This window comes from Electrophorus electricus, chromosome 18 (assembly GCF_041902795.1).
Source record: "Electrophorus electricus isolate QZ-2024a chromosome 18, ASM4190279v1, whole genome shotgun sequence".
NCBI lineage: Eukaryota > Metazoa > Chordata > Actinopteri > Gymnotiformes > Gymnotidae > Electrophorus > Electrophorus electricus.
The window spans coordinates 5,928,617-5,956,613 of NC_137514.1; the positions used below are offsets into that span (position 1 = coordinate 5,928,617).

Genomic DNA, 27,997 nt, shown 5'->3' on the forward strand with positions numbered 1-27,997 from the left:
GCGGCTTTGATGAACAGCAGCACCTATACGTGAGGTCACGGTACCCTCCCACGTAAGAATGAGAAAAGACAACCTGCCCTTTGTGGTAAGGCTCAGGAAACAGCACTGATAAACCGATCAGGTCGGCCTTGGCAGCGTTGCTGTAGGATGATGACCGGTGTTCCGGTCAAGCCATGTCTCCGTGCTCACTTGTGGTCACGAGATATAGGTAATGACTGAGAGAATAAGATCACGGATACAAGAGGTGGAAATGAGGTTTCTGCGCAGGGCTGCCGGACTCTCAACCGTCACAGGGTGTGGAGGTCTGCAATCCGGGAAGGCCTCGGAGCAGAACCTCGGAGTTGTGCCACTGCTACTCAAGATCGAGAGGAGCCAACAGAGGTGGTTTGGGCGTCTCATAAAGCACGTCTCCTGATCAGCTCCTACTACCGCTGTTCCAGGAACGTCCCGCTGGAAGGAGGCCTGGAGGCAGAGCCAGGACTGCAGGAGGGATCATCTCACAGCGCTCATCGCATTAGTCATGACAATGATGGCATTCAGCAATGCAGGCACCAGGCGACGTTTCCCTGATACCGTTCTAGGAAACCTCTCCCCCCCTTTGGACAGAGCAGAGTCCATTCAACTCTGTGACCTCCTGAGACAACCATTCAACTCCGTGCGGCCCCAAGAGACCTTAACCTGACAAGTCAGGGCCAAACCGGAAAAGAAGGAACGAGAAAATAAAAACAAATGGAAACAGATCAACAACAAAGAAAGGCCGGTAAATGCCGCCAAGCTAAGTTCAGCTCCACATGTCCATATTTCCAAAACTTCTCAGGTGGAGTACTGTTCCACGAAGAGAGCATTGGTGGGATAGGAGGGTGAATGTTTTAAACCTAAGGACAGGTGCAAACACGAGCAGAACTCACGCGACATGCACAGAACATTCATGGCACACTCCCCTCCCGCAGCACAGCTGTTAAGAACGAGACTTTCTGCACTCATAAAAGGTTTTGTTTTTATTTCGAAGCTAGACAGCTTTAAAAATCCTCTTGCTTTGGTGAGCTGCCTACTTTTCCACAGGAGACCATTTCAAGCACTTCAGAAACAACAGCCTCACTGAAAACCCTGGTAATTGCTACCATGGCAACTGCGGAGTTGCAGGACTTCGGAAGATTACCACTAGGTTCTCGAGTTCACTCGAGCAGCTGGCTGGCCTTGACCTAAACGGGCTTTCTTTCCCTTCTTTCTTCTTCCTGCTTCTGAGCCCCTTTCTTACCAACAGTGTCTGCTCCAACAATGGAGCAGGGCAGTGAGACTGGGCCAACCTCCAGATCAGCCTGATAAGAAGAGAGAGCTTACAAAGATATCGTTTTCCCTTCCAAACCAGAAGGGCCTCAAAACTCAGCACCAAAGTAATGAAAAATCGGCTTTACAGTCAGACCTTTTGTCTGTAATAACCCAACGAGCGTCATTTGCATTGGGTGGATTTGGTGGGTAATTTTAGCTTCATTTTCTTATACTGGTCCGGGTATCAAAGGGTATTGTTTAAATATCTTGAGAACCAGAGCCATCAAAAGAGTCTGTGTGTCGATTACCAGAAAAGTCAAAACAGCAAACTTTTCACAACCAAGATGAAAAAGACTGTTTGGATAAAAACTGCTTTAAAGACGTTTCTAATTTAGTTGACCGCAGGAAGGTGGACCTGTCTGGAGTTAAGTGAGGAAAAGACGTCACTTCTGGGATGGCAGAGGAAAGCTCCTGAAGGAGCTCAAAGAGGAGATCTCTCTACGATGGTGTACTGTTGCTCACTGAGCATCATCTACCTTCTGCCATGGTGAGCAGCACCCAGTTCTAAAGATCTACCTTCTAAGACTTCTAAGGAGTTTTCCCTTACCACTGTGACCTTAAGCTCGCTCCCTCTGGACTTGAGCTCAGACTAAAGTTTCTTTGTGACAGCGGTCATCGTAAAAAAGTGCGTTCTGTGTGAACCACAGCAAAACCTCCTGCACACAGACTGGTGCTCACATACACAGCTAAGTCTTTCCATGAATGACCGAATAGCTTGCTGTGTCACTTGTGTTATCTACAATTGGTCGAGGTGAGGAAACGCATGAGCAGGCACATGCCTTAACATTATATCGATTTTCCCCTCCCACTGTGGTGTAAGAATTGAACATGGCTTGGCCTTTAAGTGTGTTAAGGTATGGAATATCCATAGGGATATTTCTATATTTATCTCCCACACTCAGACACCAGCACAGTGACCGGCTGTTATATATTACAACTTGTGTATTCCATTGCAAACACACACACACACACACACACACACACACACACACACACACACACACACACAATTAAGTAGAGAATGACAAAGTGCACACACTCAACAGACTTTTGAGGTCACCGGTCAGGCCACACATGGCCTGCCAGTCAATAAAGGAGGCAGGCACTGAAATAAGGTACGTCCGTAGGCCCAGACGTCTGCTGAAATGTGTCCACGTTACAGCTCTTTGTCATAACAGCGATGCTGAGCTTACTAGCTGTCCAAATGCCTCACCCTGGAGGAATATCTTTACCCACACCCGTGACCTTATTCGTACCCGACCACAAAACAAACCAGTCCACGTTTACACGGACCACACCAGCACAAAGCAGGTAATATTAATGGCAGAATCAACGTGCCCAACACCTGTTGTGGACTCGGATCAGAAACCGATCAGCACAGAACAGCACAGCTTCGCCTCAGCGACACGGCACAGTGCAATAGCTGTGTTCGTTCATACAATTAAACCGTTGAACTCGACAGCAATTTGTTTTAAATGGCATCGCCTCTCTATGATAACTAAAACAAAGGGTTTTCAAAGTTTTAATTGTGAAGATTGACAGTTTTCGTCATATCAGCTACCGAAGTAAAGCACATGTTAGCTAGCTAGCGAACAGGGACTTTTATCAACATTGAGGTAACAGCAATGCAAAGATATCACTAAAGAAATGACGATGCATTGTGGACGAATTATACTAAAAACAGAAAACGACAGGTGGACACAAGAAGCTATGTATGCATGCCAAACGTAGCTACAAGACAGTACCACATCACAGTCCCAGCCACAAGCAAGCTACCATTAGCTCTGGCTAATTTACCTCCACGACCAACTGCACAGCTCGTTACAATAAACGACCTTTTAGCTACTAACGAACAAAAAACAAATATGAATTCATCTTTCCTCTTCAAAACAGAAGAATAAAGTGTTCGCACAGATCATTTTAAAGGAGCACAGAAGCGAACGGTGTAATTTCACAGCCATAGGTTAGCTCTCTTTTTTAGCCATGTAACAGAAGCTAGAAAGCTGGCTAGTTAGCAGACGGGCTAGCTGTCATTTCGTTGCCCACAAAACTTTCAACCGCATATGAAGTACGATGGAACATACTACACAATGCCTGTACATTCAGCAGCACGGACATACCAAGAATACCGTGTCCGCGCAAGGCTTCCATGAGAGTATGAAAACGCCTCCGGACAACGGCTGTCAAAGCCGAACGGCCGTGCTATTGCTAACTGGCTGTAGTAACGGGCGCCAGTCGAGGGCGTTTAGCTGGAGAGCAAAACACACAACAGCCAAGTTGTGCTCCAAGAAGTGAAGTGGCGCAAGGCAAGGCCGACAGAAAACTGTTAGTAGCGACACAAACGCCTGTTTAACCACCCCCGTCGATAAAACCACAACTAGGGACGAGGCTGCTTGACTCGGGATACCTAGCTATTATGAATTTTGATGATGTGGACAGTGGGGGGGAAACTTGGTATCTTGACCACTGGCTGGATTAGCCAACCTAGCACACTGACCCTGTTCACACCGATGCACGGCCAGCCCAAAGGCCAAATTGAATAAAACATCACTGGAAAGATGACTTTCACCTTCAGGTGAAACGCACCGCTGTGTCGAGGCTTTGGTATAGTAAACAGCTGACAAATGCAAAAATCTAAAATAAATAAACCGCGCAAATGAGAAGTAAAACGATAAAACCAGACGTCTTTGCCAATGTGCACAGTCCGACAGCGATGCTAGCAAGTTGCTACAAGCAAGGCGGCGAACTAAACTTAGCAATCGGCTGTTAAATGGTGAAAAATAGGCTCTACTTACTTTCGTTCAGCACTTCCACCAGCTCGGCGCAGTTTTCGCACATTGTTCATTAAGAAAAGACGAAATCGGAAAAAAGTGTGCTCAAACCATTGGAAATTGTTGATGGATTCAAAATGTTGGCAGCTGGCTGTTTTAGTGGGGTGAAATGAAAGGCCCGACGCCGTGCTTGGTAAAGAATCGTTTGGAGAACAAAATAAGGGAAATTTCAAAATGCTAAACAGAATATTTTCCGAAGTATCGATATTAGAGACAGTATTGTGAGGCACTAAGTTGTCGAGAGTCGAGTCAATCTCCAATCGGAGCGTTACTGAAGAGACCAGATACAACAGCCATGTTGAAAAGGGGGGCAACATTCAGTAAAACATCGGGTGTTTTCGCCGTCTCCTTCTCCTCGCTCGGCAGTTTTCGGTAATCTCGCGGTCACGCTCTCGTCAAGACAATCGACGTAATTTCCTGTGCAGGCTGTCAAGTTGTGGCATACAAGCCCAAAATGCTCGACAAAACATATACCAACGTTAGGAATTTGATTGAAATAACTGAGTATGACAATTATTCTAACTATATTTAAAGAAATTCAGTGATTTCACAAATTCACCGCTCAAAACGAAGTCAGTACTTTTAATTGCAGTCTACCTATCAATACTTGAGTGTGAGAGAGAGAGAGAGAGAGAGAGAGAGAGAGAGAGAGAGAGAGAGAGAGAGAGAGAGAGAGAGAGAGAGAGAGAGAGAGAGTCATCTCAGGCACTTCCAGTAAAATGGTAACTCTCTAGGAAAGAATTTTTTATACTGAGTTAATTATATGACCATACAGGAAACGGAGTCGGTGTTATAAACTACTTCAACAAACGAATCTTAAACGGAGACTAGGGTTACAGCAATTAACAAGCAAGTTCAAGACATGGGACCTAAGGACTATTTTAGCTTTGGCTTTTTTCAGTATTTTATTGTAAAGCACTTTTTTTTTCCTTGTTGATTTCTACTTGTTTTTAAAAAGAGGTATACAAATAAAATGTTATATGTGTATGGTTATGTGTGTGTGTAATTTTATATATATATATATTATATATATATATATACACACACATACATATACACATATACATATACATACACACACACACACACACACACATATACACACACTCCCCCCTCCCCCCCCCAAATTGAGTCCAGGAACACCAATTATGAAGAAACACTATTCTATCGAATAGTCTACCTAGAACAGTTTAACCTCACCATACATTCACTGCTCATTTGGGAAAGGTAACTTGTATACTGTCATTTCGTCCCAAACACTGCACTGATTAGTTAAGGCTCCTCAGTCTAAAGGCTGAGTATTTACATGTATGAGGCTACTTTCATTTTCCATAAGTGATCACTACAACTCTCAGTATTTTGACTTTTCCATGAAGTTGTGTTGCGTTAATTTACATTATACAAAATGTATATTAAACAAGTAGGTGTACAAGCTTTTAAAGATGATCGAGAGAGGTTTTTTTTTTTGTAAAAATATCCAACTTTATGTTCCCATAGTACTAAGAGAGCGTTATAAACAGGATGATATGAACAAAGCCTTCATCAGTATGAGTGAGCTGTCTGGAACCCACTCCTCCCACTCCAACATGTCCAAAGCTGCCTCCCCCCAGATACTGCTCCTGTACCAAACTCGTATGATCCCTACACAAACAAAACCAAGGGCAAAAAAGCAGCATCTTTCCTTACTGATCCTTAACTGTCACATTCATTCGCTGTGGTTATAGAAGGGTGGGAGAAAGAGGGGGGGGAAAAAAAAAAAAAAAAAAAAAAAAAAAAAAGTCCAAACGGTCACAGCACAGTGACCCATCAAGAACCCCCCCCCCCCCCCAATGCCCACCTTCCTGCCCGTGGGGGGCATTTCTCTCATTTTCTTCCTTCCTTTCTTCCCTTTATTGGCTTGCTTTAATATATTTTACAAATTAATAAACCAATGAAAAGATCTGAAATGTGAACCCAAGTTAAAATATGGTTAAATTCATTAATGTCATGCTTTCTCTGGAGGGGGGGGAAAAAAAAAAAAAAAAAAAAAAAAAAAAAAAAGATACCCAACCCAAAGGGTATTTGGATTTGATTTGAATTGATTAACATGGGATTAATAACACACCAGCGCTCTCCATACAAAGTGATCTCTCAAGTAAAAATGACATGGGCGGGCACTGGATATGAAATGGGTGGTGTCAAAGAAGGGAATAGACGTTCCATTTACACGTTGGCATTGATTTGGTCAAAATGTACACTTCGAACTGTTCCATCTTCTGCCTACCACTTCCATTTCTCTGTACACACACGCACGCGCGCAGAGGCGCACATGCACACCTTTTAAAGCATAAAGCATCGCCAGTTCCTGATTCCACTCTGTCCTGCACGAGACACTGTACACGCCGCTCAGTCGCACATTTCCTCTGGGAGCTCGTGGGGGTTCAGGATTCCCGGCACAGACATCTGGAGCTTGTGCTTCTCCTCCTGGGCCTGGCGGAGAGACGCCTCCCGCTCCTCCAGGAACAGATCACTAGTGTCTTCACCCGCAAACTCCTGCCACACAAAACACCAGAGAGCTGAACACTTATCAGAGAGCACAACATATCAGAATGAAATAATAATAAACAATAATACATACAGATTTGGGCTACACACACGCTTTTAACTAGGTGATCACAAGTGAATATTGTTTTGGCTTGTCCATAAAGAAAAGAGGTGAAACTGAATCTGAGTGGAGTAACACAGCATGGTGAGAACATCTTGATGATGACAGTGTGGGGCATACCTTTATCTGCACCAGGAAGTCCCTCAGGTGCTCTTTAAACGCAGGTATGTCCTGATTCAAGCTGAACAGACCCGTCACAAACACCTTCACCTGCGCACTGAGAAAGAAAAGGGGAAAACATTTTTAAAAATGTTTAAAAAAGAGAAAACCCCCAGCACACAGAAAACAATTACACCTCAGACACATCTGGTACACGAACAACCATCTGCAAGCACCACAAACACCACACAAGCACACTCAACAACTGTCTGAAATGACACAGTTTTGACACGCAAAGGCAGTGGAGTTGTGCTCCAACACTCAGACACCACCGAAGGCCTCGAAACTGTATCGAGTGTGCTCGGCCAGGGCAGGAAGTGGGCGCTTCTGTGATGAATGAGGTTTTTACAGAGATAATATTTGGAGACAAGCGCTATACAATTCAGTCATGTAACATTAATCGAGGCTTCAGGTTTAAAAAGGTTTGAATCTGCGGTCAAATTCCTGCTTCACAGTGCACCGCATGCCAGACCTGTCCCTTGTCTGGGACAATCTCCTTCTGTGGAGGTCTGCGGGCAAGCGGTGGAGGCGCTCTTACTCTTGCAGGTGTGGGAAGGCCGTTTTCAGCAGGTTGCCCACGTACTCCTGCACGTACGCCTGGTTGTTGACGGGGGCCCCTGTGCTCAGGGCTACGCTGATTTTGCCCTCCTCCACCAGGTTGAACATGTAGGCCAAGATGGAGGCGTGCATCGTTAAACCTGGGTGGTTTAAAAGAGGAAAAAGAAAGAGACAAGAAAAGCAGGCCTTTTAAAGGGAAGCTTCAAGCCAGCAGAGGAGGCTCAACACAAACAGTGAGAATGTTGCCACACAGTGAAGATTTCTTCCATTCTATTCACCGCTTGGCCTTTAAAAACACCGTCACTTCAAACCTAAAACAAGAACATTACCTGATGCAAAAAGGTGCTGAACACTTCACTCTGTTATTAGAGTTGTTCTCTGTTATGTAAAGTTCTGAGAAATATTATAAATGATTTAAAACCACCCAAACATACAGAAAAGAAAAGCCCTCAGTGTATTCTGGGTGAGGCCAGGGAGAGGTTTGTGCCCTTTCGTTAGGCGACCTTGCTGGGCAGAATGGAGGTACGAACTAAAGTGAAAACCAGCCAAATTGACCAACCAGCTGTGTGTGATGTGTCTGTGACCACAGAGAAGATGTGCTGGAGGATGTCACAGAAGTACGTCTGGTAAAAGCTCTGAGCAGCGGCCTCTTCCTGGGCCACATTCTGCAGCATGGTGTAAAGGATCTGCAGACCTGAGAGAGTAGAGATGGAGACATCAAACACACTACCAGCGCTCTCAGCAAGACCAGAGCCCCAACTCCAAGGTCAAATTCCCTCACTCTTTCCTGACTTTCACCGAGCAAAAAGCTGAATCTTCATGATCTATAATGAATGGGGAAAAACAGGTCGCCTTTGTTATATACGGACAAAGTCAAGTAGTCGTCATAACAACCACTCACACAGTAGGAAAAACGCATGAAAATAGTGTTTTGATGAATTGCAAACAAATTAAGTTAAATACAAAATAAAATTTTAAAAGTTGCTACAAACTATATTCTCTGCTATTCCATGACTTGACCCAAAAATGACCAAACCTCCCAACTTTCCATGTCTGAAATAGACCTTTTAAAATCCATATTACAGAAACTCCATGACCCATGAGAACCCTGCAAGATTCTTATTTTTTCATTTTAATTATTTGTTTCAGCCTCAGAACGGCTGTTAGACAAGCAGTTATGCTGATGCAGCAAACATTAAAATGAAATGATCTGAGAGAGAGAGAGAGAGAGAGAGAGAGAGAGAGAGAGAGAGAGAGAGAGAGAGAGAGAGAGATGAAGAAAGACATCCTCTGTGTACACGACTAAGGAAAGACGGAGGAAAATGACGATTGAAGTCCAAAATGCTGATCAGGATAGGATGGAGTCACACGTAAAACTAATTCCTGCTCGCATTTATTATGAATATATTATATTATATATTATAATATTATATATTAAGTAATTACAGCAGGGCTGCTCCTCGAAGAGCTAATGTCATCCAGAAGCATTCAGCACAGAACAAGCTCATTAGAAAGGTTTCATTATTAAATAATTAGATAGGGTTTAATCATTATTAAATTAAAAGTACTAAAAATTTAAAATTAAGTAACTATTTTAGAAATCTGCTTAAAATCAGGAATTTAAATAGAATTTAAATGGAACTCAGCCCCACCCTCAAAGCGAGCTAGTCTCAGAGCAAACACAACTAACTCAGCCTCTGCCCTGCAGAATGAGTGTTTTCACACACAGCCCAGGTCTTTGCTGTGGTAAAGTGTGTGACTATACAGGGCTGGATTACCTCAGGTTGGTCCTTCCCCAAGTGGGATGGGCACTCACCTGTGTCTGCTACATTCCTCATGGTGTGTTTGAAGGCCCAGATGATGGAGTCCAGCACCAGTTTGAACTGGGCCGGTGGGATGGAGAGGAAGGCGGGGAAGCACTGGGAGTTCACAGCCTGCAGCAGATAGAAGAAGTTCGTCCTGTGCTCGGGGAACTCCTCAAAGTCCTGCCCAGAAACAAGGCACGGCAGGAAAGGCGCCGATAGTCATTTATTTATGGAAGACGTGCTGTAGAAAAAACACCCGGCGGTTTGTGTAGCATTCATGCCAGGCCAAAAATGTAAAGTGAAAACTGTAGTCCTTATGTAATGTCACGGGTTTGAACCATATATAGAATCAAAATGATGTGAGAAGATGAATCAATAAGAAGCTTGTTTTGTTTGTTTTCTTTGTAAATATTAACCTTGTTGATCATGTTAAGGGTGCACTCAAAGACAGCATCAAAGATCTTGGGTATTTCCCCAGTGATGTGGCCTCCAAGCTTATTAACGATGGTTGCCATGGTGCTGAGCACTTCGGGTTCTCGAGCAGCGGGAACGTTGCGTTGGTAGTCAATGAGGACAGCCTCTAGGAGAGGAGGAACGAAGTTCTCCCCCACCTGAAACAAACACACACAGTCAGTATTCACAGGCAAGCAGAACTCCTCGGGAGCAGCCATGCTGTCCTGTCCAATTAACAGTTGTCTTCTCACATGGAGCTGTTCAGTACAGACCTCAGGCTCCTCCACCATCTTATACTTGTCTGCCAAAGTTAAATTGACCTGTATGTGTGTGTCTCATACCATCTGGGGATCGTTGGAGCGGCTGACCCAGCCAGAGATGAGCTTCAGAGTCTCTCTCTTCACCGTACGCATGCTCCTGATTAGTGGCTGCTTTGTCACCATTTCACCTAGAGAGAGAGAGAGAGAGAGAGAGAGAGATCCTTTTAAAAATTTGTCTTAAGGGCTCCTTTATTCCCCCCCCCCTTTCCTGTTTGTGTTAATTTTTTGGCAATAATGTAACTTGTACATGTATGATCAAGCATAGTTGAATTGAAGAGAATATATAGGTAGATAGAGAGATAGATAAATAGATAGAGAGAGAGACCGTTGGTTTGGATGGCGGAGGAGATGTTCTCGCTCAGGCACTTATAGACGTTGAGCATGTCCAGGTAGATACGGCCCAGCTGCACCACGAAGGGGTGGCCCACAGCCTTACACGCCCTCACGTTGGTCTTCAGAATGCTCCCCAGCTGACGCACCGTCTCCGGGTCCTTCAGGATGTCCACGTTCTGACTCGGGACACAGACAGGAGCACAAGACCTGAATGCCTGCCCTTGTGAAGCTGCAAAACCTTTTCAACAGGCTTCAGTGGACGCGATCACAGAGGCGATCATCAATAATATACGTACGCAAACAGATTTCACTACAAAATACAGCAATGGTATTATTCTTGACAAAGAAAGAACGGTTTACTTTTTCAGCACTTTTTTCAATAACTTGCAAAGAACATCTATCGAACCAGGTTACCAAAAAACTGCATTTAATTTGCATATTAACGCGAGCATGAAATAACTGCCATTTGGCCTGTTATAACGAAACGTATCCAGGGGCCTCGCTGACTCCATGTCCCAGCCTCACCTTAGTGGCCTGCTGGATGATGCTGTCCCACACCTGGTTGGGCAGCAGCATGTACTTCTCTATGAGGTGCTCCTGCACAGCCTGGTCCGTCTGGGCACCAATCATGTAGCCCACCGCCTCATAGAAGGTGTGCACCTGCACGGAGGAGGGAGCAAGCGTTCATCTACGGTGGCACCACGCAGATGTCCAAAATGTCAAACAAATACATGGATTCTGTTTTTCAGTATTCAGTGTAGGGCTCCGAGTCAGGAAGAAGCAGCTCGTTAAAGAACTGGGAGTGACGCGGGGGGGAACAGCGCTGACCTGCTGTGGCTGCAGGTCACAGATGATGGTGTTGATGTTGTTGAGGATCTCGTCAATGAAGGGCATGACTTCCCCGACCTGCACCTGCACAAAATGCCTCCTGCACTTCTGGGCGATCTTAATGAACGTGTCGCAGGCCATGTCTTGAACACCATCATGGGTTTCTGAGAGAGGTTACACAAAGATGCAGATATACCACACACGCACACATTCTGCATCCTTAAGACAAAGATTTTTAAACTGATGAAGTTTGAACCAAAAGATGTGTGCAGAGGAGTGCACGCACACACACAGTTCACGTGCAAAATCTAGGCATGTACGTCTCACCATGCATGAACTCAAAGAGTTTGTTGACAACAGTCTTGAGGAACTTCCAGTGGGCACGGAGGAAGCGTGGGTACTGGCCTACGATGTACATGATGTTGGAAGCGATGATGGCCTTGTTGTCTTTGCCTCTCTTCTGCTCACACAACCCCAGGAGATCCTGCAGTCACACACACACACACACACACACACACACACACACACGAAGGACTTCAGAGATTTTCAGAAACAGACCATTCCCCACCTTATTAAACTTAAAATATTAAAACAATCTAAATATTTTAAATCTGATAATTAAATATTTAGTTAATTCTTTCAATTAAGTGATAAACGTACTAACCTAAAAATTCTCCCTAATCCTCCCCAGAGAAAAATGAGCAAGGAACGAGGAATTAAATAGAATAAGTATATTAAATAGCATAAGTCTCTAGATCATTATGCAGTATGCTTTTTTTTTTTTTTTTTTTTTAAACTGTGCTTCACACAGTCTCAACCTATAACATCCCTCCCCAGCCAACCCACAAACCAGCAGCAAAACCACACAGAAGGTCGGGGGGGAGGGGTGTTATTTTAAAGAATTTACTTCCTAGACAAATGAACACATCTACACATTACAGTCCAGGAAGCTTATTGCTCAGGAACAAAAACACACTAAAAAAAGAGGCTCATTCCACACCAGACACCAAAGCCCCTGTGAAACAAAAGCTGAAACGGCGGGTGTAGCGTTTCTGCGCTGACCTTGATTACAGTGACCAGGAACCTCTTCTCGTCCTCCTCATGCATGGCTCCGCTGATGGAGCCGATGGCCCAGCACAGTGTGTTCAGGTTCCTCCAGGACCACTCAGTGCCGTTCACCTGGTTGTGGAGCTTCTCAGTCATGATGCGCTCTGTGTCTGCATAGTCCAGGTGGGTCAGGTACACTGCACACCAGCGGGGACAAAGGGCAACGTCTTACCTTTGAACCCAACCTTCAAGGCACTTAAAATCTCCAAGAGCTACACAGAGGAAAACTCCAGGACTGCGTGACCAAGCATTCACACAGACCACAGGCTACACACAGATCACTCATTACTGCTAGTCAAATGTACGGAGAAGAAAGAGGTAACCTGACTGTGGACTTAGAGGTGACAGGACAGGCTCAGTGAGGCTTGGTGCTGTTCTTACTGAGCATCGTGTGTGTGTGTGTGCGTGCGCGCGCGCACACACACAAACGAGTGTTTACCGAGCGTCTCTCTCATGTTCTTGTAGAGGTTGATGGAGTCTGTGTCCTTCATGAACTCACGCACCACCTCGCCCTGATCGTTCTCCACCACCAGCACCTCCTCCGGCTTTGCCATGCGGCTCACCATCAGCAGACGCACCTGAAGCACGGGTAAAGAGACAGCACACAAGTATGGAGCACAGGTAGAGACAGCACATGCATGCAGTACTACTAACCTTGAACATTACAGGCAGGTAGAGGGGTGTGTGTGTGTGTGTGTGTGTGTGTGTGTGTGTGTGGCACTAACCTTGAACATAAAGGGCTTATGGGAGATGGGGTGTGGGTAGCACTAACATTGAATCGTATACTTATGGCATCTGCAGGGTGACAGTACAGGAACTCCCTAGGAACCCACCATGAACTAGAACCTGAATTAGCTATAGCAGTACAGGCAGGTAGACGTGTGTGTGTGTGTGTGTGTGTGTGTGTGTGTGTGTGTGTGAGTGAGAGAGAGACAGACAGAGACAACAACCTTAGACAGTACGGGCAGATAGAGGTGTCTGCGTGGGGGGACGTCAAAGTGCTGGCTGCCAGACAGCAGGGGGGAGGTGGAGGTGCTGAAGGGGCTCTCCCTGTACAGCTCCGCCGCCAGGTGGTTCCAGTACTCCAGACAGATCTTAAAGATCTCCGTCTCCTCCACCTCCGACACCAGCAGCATGTAGTGGAGGGCCTGTAGTGGGGGGGGGGGGGGGGGGGGGGAAGATGCTTTTGAAAGGTTCTCACAAGCAGCTTTACTGCTCTGTCCTGTGCATGTTTATCTCATCATTGGCATCTTCTCTACATGCGCACGTGTGTGTGTGTGTGTGTGTGTGTGTACCTCCATGAGAGTCTCTCTGAGGTTGAGCCTCTTCTCGATGAGCTGCCCGTGCTCTTTGAGGAAGGTGCAGAGGAACAGACTGAGGTTCTGGATGAAGTTCTGCTCATCATCCTTCCCGTTCGCGTACGCCAGACGGATGTTTGTGTTCAGAGGCAGCATCTGCGAAAAATAAAATAAATTAAATTAAATAAATAGAGGCACTTGGCTCAAGAAACATTAAACTAAGAAAACAAACGCCTCTTATATGGAAAATAGCTTAGTCATTTAAAAAATTATAAAATGTTTCATTACTGAGCACTAAATGAAGACACAAATGATGACGTGTGTGTGTGTGTGTGTGTGTGTTACCTGTTTGAGCTGCATCATGGTAAGTGTGAAGAGGCTGACGAACTGTTCCTCATACTGATTGACGCTCACCCCTGCGATCTCCGTCAGACACTTCAGAGTCACATTCCGGAACATGGGCACATTCAGGAACTGAGAGGCAGCGCCACGGAAACAGAACCATTAGAACTCCTCCGAATGGTCGGAACACCGCGGCTCCGTGTTCTAGAATCTCTGTTAACCTCGTAAGGCGTGTTTGAGTGTCAGCTCGACCCCACTGCAGGCAGCAGGGAGCCACGAAGGAGAAGCCAACACTCAGCATCATGTTCCTCTGGTTCTTACGCAGTTGCAAGCAAAACCAATGCAAATGCGCCTTTGTGAGAGGATATGGGAACGACCTTTGTGAGAGGATACGGAAAAGCACATCTGTGCTAAGGACTGAGGGTGGCGGGGGTTGTGACGTGATGCTCATTCTCACTGTTTAATGGTAAAACTTAAGTATGAAGTTTAGCAACGTTACCTTGTAAACCAGGGTGCTGATGAGTTTGGTCTCGAAAATATAGCCCAGTGGAATCCAATTAAGGAAACGCAGGAGGGTCTCCAGTGTGGCGTGGACCAGTGGAGCGTTCTGGGAATTCTCCTGGAAAAGACAAGATCATTGTCAAGACAAGATCATTGTCAAAACAGATTAAACAAACAAGTAGGCTTAGAGATTTATCAAAACCAACTTACCATGACAAACTGGCAAAGCTGGAAAATCTGGGAGAATTCATTGCACATGCTGGAAAAAAAAAAAAAAAAAGGGGTGGGGGTCTTTAAAAACTGAGAACAGTTAATCTGACAGAATTCCTATGAGATTACAGTCCTGACAAATGATAAAAGGTCACTGAGCTGCTCCTGCTCAGGTAGTGTGTTTGGGTTGTAGAGGTGTAGGGCAGGAGTCTGCGGAGGGGTACCTGTCCTTCAGGTGCTTGGCCTTGACCTGGGTCATCTGGCCGCTGGAGAAGTCGAACACCTCCTCGCTGAGCAGCTTCAGGATGACCATGTTGTTCTGACAGAGGCTCTCGCTGGTGCGGCTAGCCCCCACGATGTCACTGATGAACGTTGGCCAGTGCTTGGGCCACTCCTGCTTCAGGATCTGGGGAGAGGACCACAGCAAACCAGACGTACATATACACACGCACAGCCCCAGACAAACACACACCTACTGATCAGGTTTGTCCAGACACACTCCATTCTGAATAAATGCATCAGTCTTAGGTTAATAATGTAGTTATCCAATCATACAGGAGTCCAAAAACTTTCACAAGACAGAAATTAGTTATTGCAGAGGGCTTACCTGCACCAAGATCATATTCAGTTTTGCCAGGTAAACTCCCTCCTTCTGAAAAAAATCAACAGTGGAGCAGTTAAAGTATAATGAAACAAACCACAAAACAGAGAACAGTTAAAAAGGGTGTAAATATGGACAAACACCAACAGAGGGCGTTTTACCTCCACAACAGCAGGATCAGAGGAGGTCTTGATAATGAGCCCGACTACATACTTCTTAATTCCTAAAGTGTACATTGACGAAAAATGTAGTAGCCATGTGATATCTGGAGACCTTGAGTCATCTTTTAAGATATAAATCTCTTAAGATGCTGCCTTCACAGTAGAGACATTGAAGTTTTCAAATGTGACCAAAATATGTGTTAGCAGTACAACTGGCCAGCATTCACAGTTACTTTCCACTTTTTCCAAAATAACTGAAACCCAAATCAATGCATGATCCCAGAATGAAAATTACAAAATGCTGAGCTCACAGAAAAAGCTTGTACACAATTCATCCCCAATATACGTTAAGAACAGTGAGTGAGAGTTGCTTTTACCTTCGCACTGGTTCCTTGGGAGAATTTTCCAGCGTGTTTTAATGACAGTCTCAAGAATCTGTAGCGCGTAGTACTGTCAACAGAACAGTTGGGCTCTTATTATTAGAACAACAGCATATGACAACATGAGTAAGACAAAGCACAAGAACACGTTACAGTATTTTTCATGTTTACACCAAACCCATACATCCATCCATCCATATCCTCACCAAAGCAAAGATCACATGGAAAAATATAGGAAAGCCCATCAGTGGCTATTCCCATTCCCTTCTGAACATACCTTTGTCTTCATGTTCTGAGAAAACTCCAAGATGGTGTCCACTCTGGTCCAGGCGTCCGGGTGATCCTTTAAGTTGGTAAGAACTTCTTGTGCCAGTCGTTGCTAGGACACATGGTAAGAGGACAACTAAAGATTCTTATCCTCAAATACACAAGCAGCCATTCATAAGGTATGTGACTGAATGAATACATTGTTAATGTATGGTTAGTGTCCCCCCCCCCATAGACCAAACCACCCAAAGTGGTTCATCTTAACTGACAGCAAGTTGCAAAACACACTTGTAAGCTTTACAAAGTTTTCAGTAAAAGTACCATTTCCTAACTGGCCTGATGACTTCTATCAAACACCAAAATTGTCCAATAGAAGGCCAAACAAGAGATGCATTGCATCTCTACTTGTGCCACTATGAATATTTCTTACCTGTGATCCAACATCATAGTACATTGAGTTGACTACATTGTCCAGCAGATTGATATCCAGCTTCTGACTGAAGTCCAGCAGCTGCCGGGCTGTGTGGTCTGCTAACATTGTCATATCTGCTGGCATAGAGCTGTGGGATTGGCACGACAAAGAATCAGCTTTTTAAGACCAAACTGAGAACTACTTCATCACCACGACCACAAGACAACGAGCTGTTTGTCAACATGAAGACCTCCACAAACAATGAGTCTACTCGAAACTCTCAACTGTTCTAAATATTAACAAAATAACTTATTAATAAAGCAATGCAGCCACTTTCAAACCACGAGGGTTTTTTTTTTTAAATATTTTTAAGACACTTGTTTTGTAAAGCGTATACGTAGGATAGTGAATTTTGTAGCGTTAATAAAATCAACAAATTAATTAAACAAGCACAAACTACTAGTCGACATCGTGTACATATGCAAGAAATATTGCTAAGTAAGTTGCGCTTTAATTCTCGTAGTATGAGCATGGTCACTGGCCGCTGGCAGTGAAGAACACAAACCCCTCCCTCTAAAGGCAAGGCGACAGCGCTTAGCTTAGCCTCAGCTAGCTTACAAGTCTGGCTCGCGGTAAGTTTCCACGCCGTGCCATGTTTTTAGCCAGTAGCTAGCTAGCACAGTGTGCTATCGTTACTAGCGCATGGCACAATACGCGATCAATTAAGTTTGCATTGGTTACGGCTAATCTACTTCTCGAAAGGCCTCGTTTGATCTTGTGCTCACGGCGTCTGCTCAAGAACCGAGAACACCGTTAGCCAAGGAGCTGGCGAACTAGTAGCTAAGGTCCATTATATGATTCATGTGCTTTCAAGCATCGTTAACGGTAAATTAGCTAGCTATGCTGCACTAATTTCAGTCCTCAAAACATACCTCGTTATTGTAAGCCAAAAAAATAAGTTAACGCCAGAAATGATGAACAGTATATAACCGTTATGGAGCAAGCCAAGTTTTGAAACTCTATAAATGCACAAATTTCAGGAAAAACCTTATATAGCTAGCTAGCTAGCTAGGATATCTTAGCTATCTAAATTACTTACCTGGTTTTTAAAAATACTCCTCTTTCCGTTGAACTGGTATATAAATATTTCAGGGCTGCTAGGATTAGATGCTTTTATGTATGAAGAAACAACACGCGCTACTGCAAGTAAGAAAAGCTCACGAGTGCGTTTTATCTCATGATGACGCGTTAGCACTATGCTAACCGCTAGCTGACTAGCTTTCGTAGCCAATGAACTTGATCAGACGTCGCTAATGCAACTGTTAACTAGCCAGGTAAATAGCAGGCTAACCAGCTAATATGCCAGTACTAAACTAAACCAAAGCGCCAAGTGAAAATGCAGATTAAAAAAAAAACAGCTCCTAAAGTACACCTGGCAGACGCTATCAATAATCGCCGTTTTGTGGCGCGTCCAGATAGCTTGACCCCTGTTAACAAGTTAGCCAGCGAAGCTAGCTGTGTCAGTGGTTATGTCTTGAGTTCCTAGGCTAGCCTGCTAGCAGTATTTACGGAGCCATGGCTAATGCGGTATCCCGGTTCATAACCACAAAGTAAAGCAGACGTTAGTTTATTGTTTTATCTATTCAAAAACCCGTGGTTTTAAAGCATTAGTCTGAAAGAGTCTGTAAGCCAGCTCTTCTCTCATCTCGTGCATCAAACCCAAGACCGGTTGAAACCGGTTCAGACTGGGATATTCCATCTCGGTTTAGTTTTCAGCCCATAGCGCCGCGTAAAATTTGGACTATGTACACGCCCTTTGTGCCGCAGGATTGGACACTTGCTGTAGCGTGAAACAGTTTCCTGTATATCCAATTGGACAGTAATGCTGTCACTCCGATTTCATACCCCTCGCTAGGCTGGAGCACGGGTTGCATTTAAGACCCATGAATTTCAATGCGATGTGGGCTGGACTGAGTTAGGGATGGAAAATTACTGAGATGATGTCCTGTAACTTCTGTGTTTGTCGGTGTTGTTGTTCATGTCTGTAAAATCTAACGTGTTTAATCATAGTTTTGTAAAGTAATTAATATTGTGAAAATTACTAGAATTATTTTTCCCCATTGTATGGAATATACAAAAAGAAAACAAGTATATGTAACCTAGGCAAACTGATTTAAACTCAGAGTGCATTAGCATATTTAAGTATGAAATAGAGTAGAGCTTTATTGTACCAATATCAATAATAATATGAAATAAACAGCAATATAAAATTCATAATTGCATAAATATACTCCATTTAAACTTATTGTTTGTGCAAATACACATCTATGACCATACCATATCATTGAAGATTTCATGTAATAAAAGTATTTTATGACATTATCAAATAAAACAAGGTAATTAAACATATTGAGGTAAATCCCAATGTTTTCCACAAGGGGAGCTAAAGAATAAATACATTTTAAAAATAAATAAATAAAGCGAACATGTTCAGTTATCCTCACCCTCCTTTCCTCCCTCTCTGTCCTCCCTTCTGAAGGAGGCCCAACTATCCTGAATGTTTTCTCCCATCCTTCATCTTCCTCCCATTCCTCAAAGATCTAATACGTCTTCCGCCCTCCTCATGCTCCACGATCTTGTTGCTATGGCGACCGTAGCTCCTCTTGCCAGCTCTGCCGCTGGAGCGGTGTCTGCGCTTACTGATGATGTCAGTCATCTCAGCTGTCGTCGACACAATCAAAATCCAGCTCATCCTCACAAGTGTCGTCTTCTCCCTCCTGATTGCTGGCACTTCCTTCGTATTCGTTTCCCTCGGTGTGTTCCCCCATCTCCTCGTCAGCCGTTGCTTTGCCCGTGATGTCTTGCTGGTAATCATCGTGGTCAGCAGGGTGGTCCCGAGGTAAAGAGTACTCAGGACTGACAGCGGACAGCGGACGATCAGCACATTGATGCTTTCTGGGAAAACGAGAGTTCACTGACAAACATGTACTCCTTTTGCTCGTGATCAGTCAAGACAAACGATCACAAAAGCAGAGATGGTTGTGTGGTGTGCGACTTCATGGTCTTACATCATATTAGGAGGCCAAGTTGGAAAATAGTCAGGCCAAGAAAGCCAAAATAAACAGTGTGCCTTTAATACAGCCAAAATTATGTTAATTCAGTTTAGTAATACATTATTGTTTAATGGATGAATTACATTTTAGTTTTTAGTTTCATTCTCTCATAGAACAGCCATTCTTTTATTTTCTGTTTTAATTAACACATTTTCACACCAAAACAAACTTAACTTGAATCACCTACTTATAATCAGCAACTCTCTACAGTTACAAAAACATCTAGAGACTATTCAACAGACTCCAGAATGACGAGGAGTCATGCAGAAAAGGTCTGATGATCGAGGCTTAGTGCACCTCTGTCCACATAGTGGATGATATTAAGATAAACTGATGGTCAGTCAACCATGTACGAGAAGTAACACGATTCCATAAAAAAATCCAACAAAGCTCATTAGGCTTCCTCCACTCTCTGACTGTTCATATGGCTCTTCAGTACTGCTAGAAAACAAGGGTTAGACACGTTCTCAGAGGCCAGTGAGAGTTTTCGTTAAATTGGAGCGGAGCGGTTATTGCCGTAGGCAGAGCCGGGTGCCGACCTGAGTGTGCGTGTGGAGTGGCTGTCTGAGGGTGAGCCGGGTATGGACTCGGGCTGCTGATTTCGACTGTTAGAAGCCATGGTGCCGATGAAGGCCTCGCTGAGGCCACACCGCTGCAGAGCTTCGACGTAGCGCCTCAGTGCCACCTGCTTAGCATTCATCTGTCATGGACATACATCATCATCATCATCATCATCATCATGTTCTTCATTCCACATTTGTTTTTAGGAAGAGGAGCTGGGTAGGGAGGCTGGGTTTTCAGCAGAACGCCAGTCACACACATCCTCATGAATATGACTTGTGTCTTCTTTCCTCTTGCGGTGGCCCCTGCCTTCTCTGATCACACTTCTGAAAATCAACTCGACTTTGACTGAGCCAATGACAGCATCCCTGCCCACACACTGAAAGCCTGGTCTATACACACAGCTATTTATATTAGAATCTGTATAGAATATATCTGTAAATTAGACAGAGTTTCTATTTGCACAAGGAATTTCAGTCTAGTCATTGTAAAGATCCAGTTTCTGTAGAAACAGGTCATAGATTGGACAGAGAGTTGTCTTCATCAGCTAAGAATTGCTGTGAAGGTGAAACTGGTTAACTGGTTACACAGCAGATGACAGACATCTGTCTGTAATGATCAGTTTCTCTGGCAATCTTGTGTACTTCAGTTTCAACCTTGTGCACTGCAATCTCTCTCTCTCTCTCTCTCTCTCTGTGTGTGTGTGTGTATACAGCGGGTGAAATAAGTATTGAACACATCACCAATTTTCTAGGTAAATATATTTCTAAAGGTGCTATTGACATGAAATTCTCACCAGATGTTGGTAAGAACCCATCCAATCCACACATGCAAAGAAATCAAACTGTAGATGTCCATAAATTATGTGTAATAATGAGAAATGACACAGGAAAAAGTATTGAACACACTTACTGAAATGTATTTAATACTCCGTACAAAAGCCTTTGTTGGTGACGACAGCTTCAAGACACCTCCTGTATGGAGAAACTAGTCGCATGCATTGCTCAGGTGTGATTTTGGCCAATTCTTCCACACAAACACTCTTCAAATCCTGAAGGTTCCATGGTCTCCTTCTGTGAACTCTGAGCTTTAGTTCCTTCCATAGATTTACAGTTGTATTCAGGTCAGGTGATTGGCTGGGCCATTCTAGCAGATTTTATTTTCTTTCTCTGAAACCAATTGAGAGTTTCCTTGGCTATGTGCTTCGGATCATTGTCTTGCTGAAATGTCCATCTTCGTTTTATCTTCATCATCCTGGTAAATGGCAGCAGATTTGTATCAAGAATGTCTCGGTACATTTGTCCATTCATCCTTCCTTCAATTATCCGAAGCATGCCAGTGCCGTATGCTGAAAAACAGCCCCACACCATGATGTTCCCACCTCCAAACTTCACTGTTGGTATGGTGTTTTTGGGGTGATATGCAGTGCCTTTTGACCTCCAAACATGGTGTGTATTATGGCATCCAAAGAGTTCAATTTTGGTCTCATCTGACCAGACTATATTCTCCCAGTATTTCACAGGCTTGTCTAAATGTTGTTGAGCAAACTTTAAACATGCTTCAACATGCTTTTTCTTCAGCAATGGAGTCTTGCGTGGTGAGTGTGCATACAGGCCATGGAGGTTGAGTGCATTACTTATTGTTTTCTTTGAAACAGTTGTACCTGCTGATTCCGGGTTTTTCTGTAGCCCTGCATAGGTGGTCCTTGGCTCTTAGACAACTCTTCTGATAATTCTTTTCATTCCTCTGTCTGAAATCTTGCGGGGAGCACCTGGTCATGGCCGGTTTATGGTGAAATGATGTTTTTTCCACTTCCAGATTATGGCCCCCACAGTGCTCACTGGAACCTTCGGTAGTTTAGAAATTCTTCTGTAACCAATGCCATCAGTATGTTTCACAACAATAAGGTTGTGACGGTCTTGAGAGCGCTCACTGGTTTTACCCATCATGAGATGTTTCTTGTGTGGCACCTTGGTAATAAGACACCTTTTTATAGGCCATCGGTTGAACCAGATGATATTAATTTGCACAAAGTGGCAGGATTGCTTTCTAATTACTGATAGATTTCAGGTGATGTCATGACTTTCCATGGCTTTTTGCACCTCTCTTTCTTCGTGTGTTCAATACTTTTTCCCCTGAGTCATTTCTCATTATTACACATAACTTCATTTATGGACATTTATAGTTTGATTTGTTTGCATATGTGGATTGGATGGGTTGTTACCGACATCTGGTGAGAATGTCATGTCAATAGCACCTTTAGAAGTATATTTAGTTGGAAAATTGGTGAAGTGTTCGATACTTATTTCACTCACTGTGTGTATAATTAAGCTTTTGTATTGAGTTAGGCAAATTTGTATGTTCACACCAGTGTGTATACTACTAATATGTAGATGCTATGTTAAAGATTTAAAACCAAACATACTATGTTCTTATGAGACTCAGAACATTTTCACACTTGTATTTTAGTTTATGTCAAATAATGCTGTGATGTGAAATGAAGCAAATTATTTTCTTCAAAATAAATAGAAAACAGTTGCACTATAAATGTATCTTAGACCACAGTGTCTATATGTATTGTATTGTTCAATGCTATTAAACACTTCCATAAAAGCTTTCGTGAACTTTCTGTCCCGGTCCCGTTATCTTTTATCCTGTTATCCTGTCAGTGAACTCACATACGTGAGGATTTAATTTCGCAAAAGTAACATGAATGTGAGAGGCAGCTGAGCTGAGTTCAACACCTGATCTCACACATTTTTCAGAGCCAAGTTATTCCCAAGATTATATGCAAAGCTCTTAACATGGTGGACTAGACCTCCTGGTCTCTGATCTCAGACACTGATCTGTCATGCAGGGAGACGGGCAGACAGACAGAGTTACACAAACTCACCTGTGCTACCTGCTCCAGTAGGAGTGGTCTTCTTTTAACTCTCTGTTTCATTTCTCTCATCTCTTCTTGGTACTCCCTGTGCCTGTGCAGGATCTGCTTCCTGTGTCAGCATACACACAGAAACTCACATGTACACACAGAGAGTGCAATAACTACAGCAGCCCCCTGTAGTAATTGATGTTTGTGTGTTTATCTTGGCACCAGTTGCAGGATCAGGTTATTTCCACTTGGCAGTAAGGATGGTGACATCAACCTGCATGTTTGCGGTTCATTTCTACAGCACTCAGATTCCTTTTCATTCACTAAGCCACTGTGGAGAGTTGGATAGTGTTGGAATCCACACATTCCTTAAGGCACAAGTGAGCCCTTGCAATGAAAAACCATACATGTCCATTTACTGTTTTACCATATTCTACAAAATAAAAATCATATAAAGTATTATTGCAAGTTTTATTTTTAATTGCCCACATAAATGAAGTAAAGTAAGTCTAAATAAAGCACATTTAGCATTTAAATGGTATTTTAAAATAAAGGTTTTTGTACAAAAACTAAAATATTTGATTCCACAAAAATGGCTGAAGTGTTTTCATCACAAGGGATCAATCAATCAGTCGTGATAGAACATTTCTACATGAACATACGCAAAATGTAGGAATTATATGCTTTCATTTAAAATATTTATTACATCTTGGTTTGGTTTCAAACCACATAAGTTTTCCAATACAACAATAAAAATGTTTGTTGTCACTTAAAAATCCGTCAGAGATTAAAATACAAAACGACAATACAAATCCATAGTACAGTGTAATCCTATATTTGTTCCTAGTTTTGACTGAGCGTGGATACCTGAACTCTCTGAGTTTGTGCTGGTGTGTCTGTGCCAGGGTAGTGTGTGGGTCATACGCCTTCGCGCGCTTCCATATCACCTTCCTCAGCCTCCGGTCCTTCTTTTTTTGTTTCTCCCTCCATCTCTCCTCCTCTTCCTCCACCTTCTTCCTCTGTTCCAGAACTTTCCTACTCAGAAAGGAGAGGTGTGCTCTCAAGATTGCTGGGGAGGCTTTGGTAGGGGTGGAGACATACACCGGGGATACATTCGTGAATATTCGCAAAGGTCATGAATATTCATGTTGTTGTTTTTTTTTGCCAAGATATAATGATAGTTGGTGAAGGTCTTCTCTTCACTCAGCACTCTTATTCTGAAACTCTTAATACAGATCAAGATAATCATGGGGTTATGAATATGGATCATGGGTCAAACAAGCAAACAAGCCTACACAGTCCCCCTAACGTTTGTATTCCAGCAGTAACATACAGGGCTCTGTGCTCTATCAGGTTCTAATGCCACAGGTTTGGACCCTGTTACCTCACAGCCTCATGCCGTTTCTTGGCTGAGTCAGTGATCTTGGCTGGCAGGTAGTCCTGGCTGGAGCACACCGGCGTTCGGGGGGCTGGGGCGGCCAGGGTGACAAACGGCCATCGCGACTGCCGTGGGTTCCTTCCGTCAGCCTCAAGGTCAGCCGCGATGCGCTGTCTGCGTGAGGTGATGTTGGCAGTGCACAGCCGGAAGGGCTCGCATACCGTCACGGGACGCACCTCCCGCCTGCGCACCAGCTGCCTCTGGAAGCGCCTGTAGCTGCCATCGAAGTCGGGCACTTTGCCGCCGGCCCTGAGCCGTCGGCCGGCAATGTCGGCTTGGCCTTCTGTTTCCTGCCCCCGCCGGCCGCCCGGGCGAGCGTCCTGCGCGCTGGGCGGCAGCGAGGATCTCCGTAGCATCTCCCTCGCCCGCATCTGCATCCTGATCGCCCGGTAGAGCTCCTCCTCCTTCTGCCGCTCACCCCACGCTGCCTCCCTGACAGCCCGGGGGACGGGCTTGGCCTGGAACGGCCTCCTCCTCCTCCGCTCCTCCTCCGCCTGCTCCAGGAGGCAAGCCTCCTTCTGCTCTGCCCTCGCACGCTCCCTCTCCAGGAAGCTGAAAGGTCTTTGGGTGGCACGGAGGCGCTGGTCCTCCGTCGCCTGTAGGTGGTGTAGCTGCCGCCGCTCCTCACGCTGCTCCTGGAGCTCCTTGAACAGGGGGAGGTACACGTGCGCCGGCACGGGGCCGGCACGGAACGTGCGCTGGCATTCCGCCAGCTCCTCCAGCTGCTGCCGCAGCTTGCCGTTCTCCCACTCGATCTCCGAGCGGGACTTGACGCCCTTCCGTTTGCACTCCGCCTCCCGCAGCGTCATGTGGAAAGGCTTGGGCACCGTGACCTGCCGACAGCGGCCTTTCACCTGCTGCTGTTTTTTCGACTGTTGACCTCTGACCTCGACTTTGGACCGCATGGTGACCCGATGGTTGTCCCGATGGCTCAGGAGCGAAGCCGAGGAAGGGTGCTGTTGCTGTGGAGATATTGTGTCCATGCTGAAATCCCGCCACATGTTTTTGATGTGCTTTTTGGCAGAGTTAAGAAGGCCTTTCTTCATGCTGTAGTTGCCATAGTCACCGTGCTTCCAGTCAGACTCACACTCCTCATCTGTGTCTGAGAAGGTTGAGTCTCTTCTGAGCTCGAGGGCAGAGGGGGTCTTCTTTAATGTACCCGGAAGCACCAGGCTGGACCCACCCCACTGCAGCCTATGACCAATCACCGAAGAAAATTACATAATTACAAAATAGCGATTCACAGTGTAATTCCTTCAAAGCAACATGCAAGTGACACAGTACTTCATGGTTTAAGGTTTATCCGCAATTTATTAGTTACTTGTCAATCTTTTTGTAAATCAGGCATCTTAAAGCAGAAAGAAATAACACTGCAGGAATGCAGTACAGTGCCATTTCATTAAAGAACACTTGGCCCCAAAAAGCCACTCATAAGCACACTATCACAACGTGTAAGGCATTTTTATATAACAAAATTCAAAATTCAACACTTAAATGCATTTTCTGCAATAACAAGTGGAATGATATAGACTAAATAAAAACTGAACAATGCACAAACACACATATGGGAATAAAGATGAAACAAGCCATACACAGATCTCTAGGCACTAATATGACCACACGTATAGCTTATGATGGAAAGACAATGCAAGCCACACACAAATCTGCGCTCACAGTTCGGGAGTCGCCACGCCCCTCAGCTGCAGGTTCCTGCGTAACATGTGCTCGAGTTCAGCCATGGTGCAGTGGTGGGCCTTCTTCAGCTGTGCCAGCTTACAGTAGTACTCCTCGTTGGAGAACTGGACCTCGGGCAGGTCAGTGTCATCGCCCATGGCCAGGTAGATCAGCTGAGGCACGCTGTTTATGAGTGGAAAATCTCAGTCACATCCAAGGTCCGGCCCAGAATTATATTTCATTTGGAACAAAAGAGAACCGCTATTGCACATCAGATTTGGGAGTTTCAGTGCAGGCTAATTTGTTTAACAAAGGTCAAACTAAGTGAAATACACAGAGATTTAATTCAAACTGATATTTGCACAAAAAAGAATGACTTTTTGTTATTAAAAAATCATAATCAGCATCTGGAAATGTGCTATTGTGGAGGGGGATCCTATCAGGTATAAACAACACATTATTTTGGTCTGTTAGGCAACAAGAAAAATTGTAATACAATGCAAATATTCTCTGAAGATGCATTCCTGCCATTACTGCGTAAGATTGAGAATTATGTACTGTCTGTTATTATGGTAAGCAATGCCCTTGTGCACTATGAGTTATTACGGCATGTGATGCTCTCATGCACTGCGTCCTTTGTAAAATGCTTTGTAAAATAGGCTGGCTATATCCATGACAGCTGTATAGGACATACCTGTGCAAAATTTCAGTATAACATGTTAGACATGTTTACATTTATTTAAATGATATTACACTACCTACACATTACATTAACGGTTACAAATGTGTTTTTGCTTGTTTAAGGTGACCCAGGGTGAACTTTTAATAATGAGCAACTGTGCTGATACCATAAGCTCATTATCTGCTAGCCGATTAGCTGGAAAGAGCAGATGGTCTTCTTCTGCAAATGTGCTGCACAAGACACGGTCCCTTCAGAGACAAGCCTAATACCACACAGGTGGTATTACACATCTATAAGAATGATCAGAAGCTGGTTTATGAAGACACACACACTCTCTCTCTCATATTCATTCATATATATATATATGTATGTGTGTGTGTGGCCTAATGTATAGAAAAAGCGTTTTAGTCAATATTGAACTTTTCCGGAAGAAGTGGATCTAATAGAGGTATAAAGCTCTATTAGTCTAAACCTAGAATCACAAGGGCACTCACATGGAATCAAAAACCTGCGATGTGTAGTTATAAAACACTCATGAAACATTTAAAAAAAACAGGAAAAAGATCAGTAGCTAGTTATTATCTTGGAGCACATCTTTTGTCCTGGAAACAACAAAACCTAAACTGTACTAACCTACTCCATTTTCGCGGTCTTCGTTATCCTAAAAGCGACCGGTGTTGTGACAAATGTCGGAGCGATGAGAACCGTCCATGTTTAGATATCGTCCATTTGTACAAATAAAGGCATCCCCTCTGCGAACCAGCTGGCGTTGGCGACCTCACATCATTCCGCCAGGTGAGCGAGGAGAGGTAACAGGTGTGCACCATAGCAACGGCGTCGCGTGGCAAAGCCGAGGAAGCGGCGATTGAGCGGCACAGGAAGTGATGTAAGGGCGACGAGGCGCGAGGGCCGTGCTAAACTATGCTAAAGTAGCTAGCTAGCTAATTAGCGCTACAAAATGTGAGACTAAGTCATGCTTTAAACAAATCAGTGAGAGCCAAATAAGTTTACCCATTAACATTTACACAATGAGGATTTAAAGAAATATAGCGATTGCAAAACCATAACTGACAGTTGCCACAAAATCATAAAATTATAAAGGTGAACCTATTAAAAAG

General features: G+C 44.2%; 3 protein-coding genes across 7 annotated transcripts in view; all 3 read right to left on the reverse strand.

Annotated features, from left to right (window-relative positions):
* usp34 (ubiquitin specific peptidase 34) overlaps window positions 1–4,509 on the reverse strand; it is a 45,747-nt gene extending 41,238 nt beyond the window's left edge. Inside the window, exon 1 of the mRNA XM_081700698.1 lies at window positions 4,125–4,509. Within this exon, the coding sequence (XP_081556824.1) occupies window positions 4,125–4,167 (43 nt within the window). The 5' untranslated portion in view covers window positions 4,168–4,509. The remainder of the gene's footprint in view (window positions 1–4,124) is intronic.
* Window positions 4,510–4,767: 258 nt separating this feature from the next.
* On the reverse strand, window positions 4,768–18,258 carry xpo1a (exportin 1 (CRM1 homolog, yeast) a). Its single transcript, XM_027013745.3, has 25 exons — window positions 17,639–18,258; window positions 16,558–16,687; window positions 16,138–16,239; window positions 15,858–15,930; window positions 15,481–15,542; window positions 15,326–15,370; window positions 14,943–15,124; window positions 14,719–14,767; window positions 14,507–14,626; window positions 14,011–14,139; window positions 13,663–13,821; window positions 13,318–13,515; window positions 12,807–12,945; window positions 12,323–12,504; window positions 11,588–11,744; window positions 11,261–11,424; window positions 10,958–11,092; window positions 10,425–10,608; window positions 10,121–10,227; window positions 9,743–9,937; window positions 9,338–9,506; window positions 8,081–8,215; window positions 7,502–7,661; window positions 6,925–7,021; window positions 4,768–6,692 (listed from the first exon to the last, which is right to left on the reverse strand). Exons 2-25 carry the CDS (start codon window positions 16,681–16,683, stop codon window positions 6,546–6,548), a joined length of 3,216 nt encoding a protein of 1,071 aa, XP_026869546.3. The 5' UTR covers window positions 16,684–16,687; window positions 17,639–18,258; the 3' UTR covers window positions 4,768–6,545.
* Window positions 17,824–27,995, reverse strand: fam161a (FAM161 centrosomal protein A). Of its 5 annotated transcripts, none has more exons than XM_081700699.1 (7): window positions 27,513–27,995; window positions 26,198–26,380; window positions 24,470–25,717; window positions 23,953–24,120; window positions 23,107–23,206; window positions 20,192–20,352; window positions 17,824–19,494 (listed from the first exon to the last, which is right to left on the reverse strand). In XM_081700699.1, exons 2-7 carry the CDS (start codon window positions 26,353–26,355, stop codon window positions 19,257–19,259), a joined length of 2,073 nt encoding a protein of 690 aa, XP_081556825.1. In that variant the 5' UTR covers window positions 26,356–26,380; window positions 27,513–27,995; the 3' UTR covers window positions 17,824–19,256. The 5 variants fall into 5 exon arrangements, with proteins under 5 accessions (XP_081556825.1, XP_081556826.1, XP_081556827.1 ...); XM_081700700.1 differs by having other exon boundaries at window positions 26,198–26,399; XM_081700703.1 differs by lacking the exon at window positions 20,192–20,352 and having other exon boundaries at window positions 19,346–19,494.
* Between the last annotated feature and the right edge of the window lie 2 nt (window positions 27,996–27,997).

Coding starts and splice junctions, on each gene's coding strand:
- xpo1a (XM_027013745.3), bottom strand. CDS start 16,683: ATGCCAGCAGATATGACAATGTTAGCAGACCACACAGCCCGGCAGCTG. Junction 14,627..14,718: donor AGCTTTGCCAGTTTGTCATG/GTAAGTTGGTTT, acceptor TGTCTTTTCCAG/GAGAATTCCCAGAACGCTCC. Junction 10,228..10,424: donor CTCCGCCATCCAAACCAACG/GTCTCTCTCTCT, acceptor CTCTCTCTCTAG/GTGAAATGGTGACAAAGCAG.
- fam161a (XM_081700699.1), bottom strand. CDS start 26,355: ATGGGCGATGACACTGACCTGCCCGAGGTCCAGTTCTCCAACGAGGAG. Junction 25,718..26,197: donor GGCGTGGCGACTCCCGAACT/GTGAGCGCAGAT, acceptor GATTGGTCATAG/GCTGCAGTGGGGTGGGTCCA. Junction 23,207..23,952: donor CACAAACTCAGAGAGTTCAG/GTATCCACGCTC, acceptor ATGCTGACACAG/GAAGCAGATCCTGCACAGGC.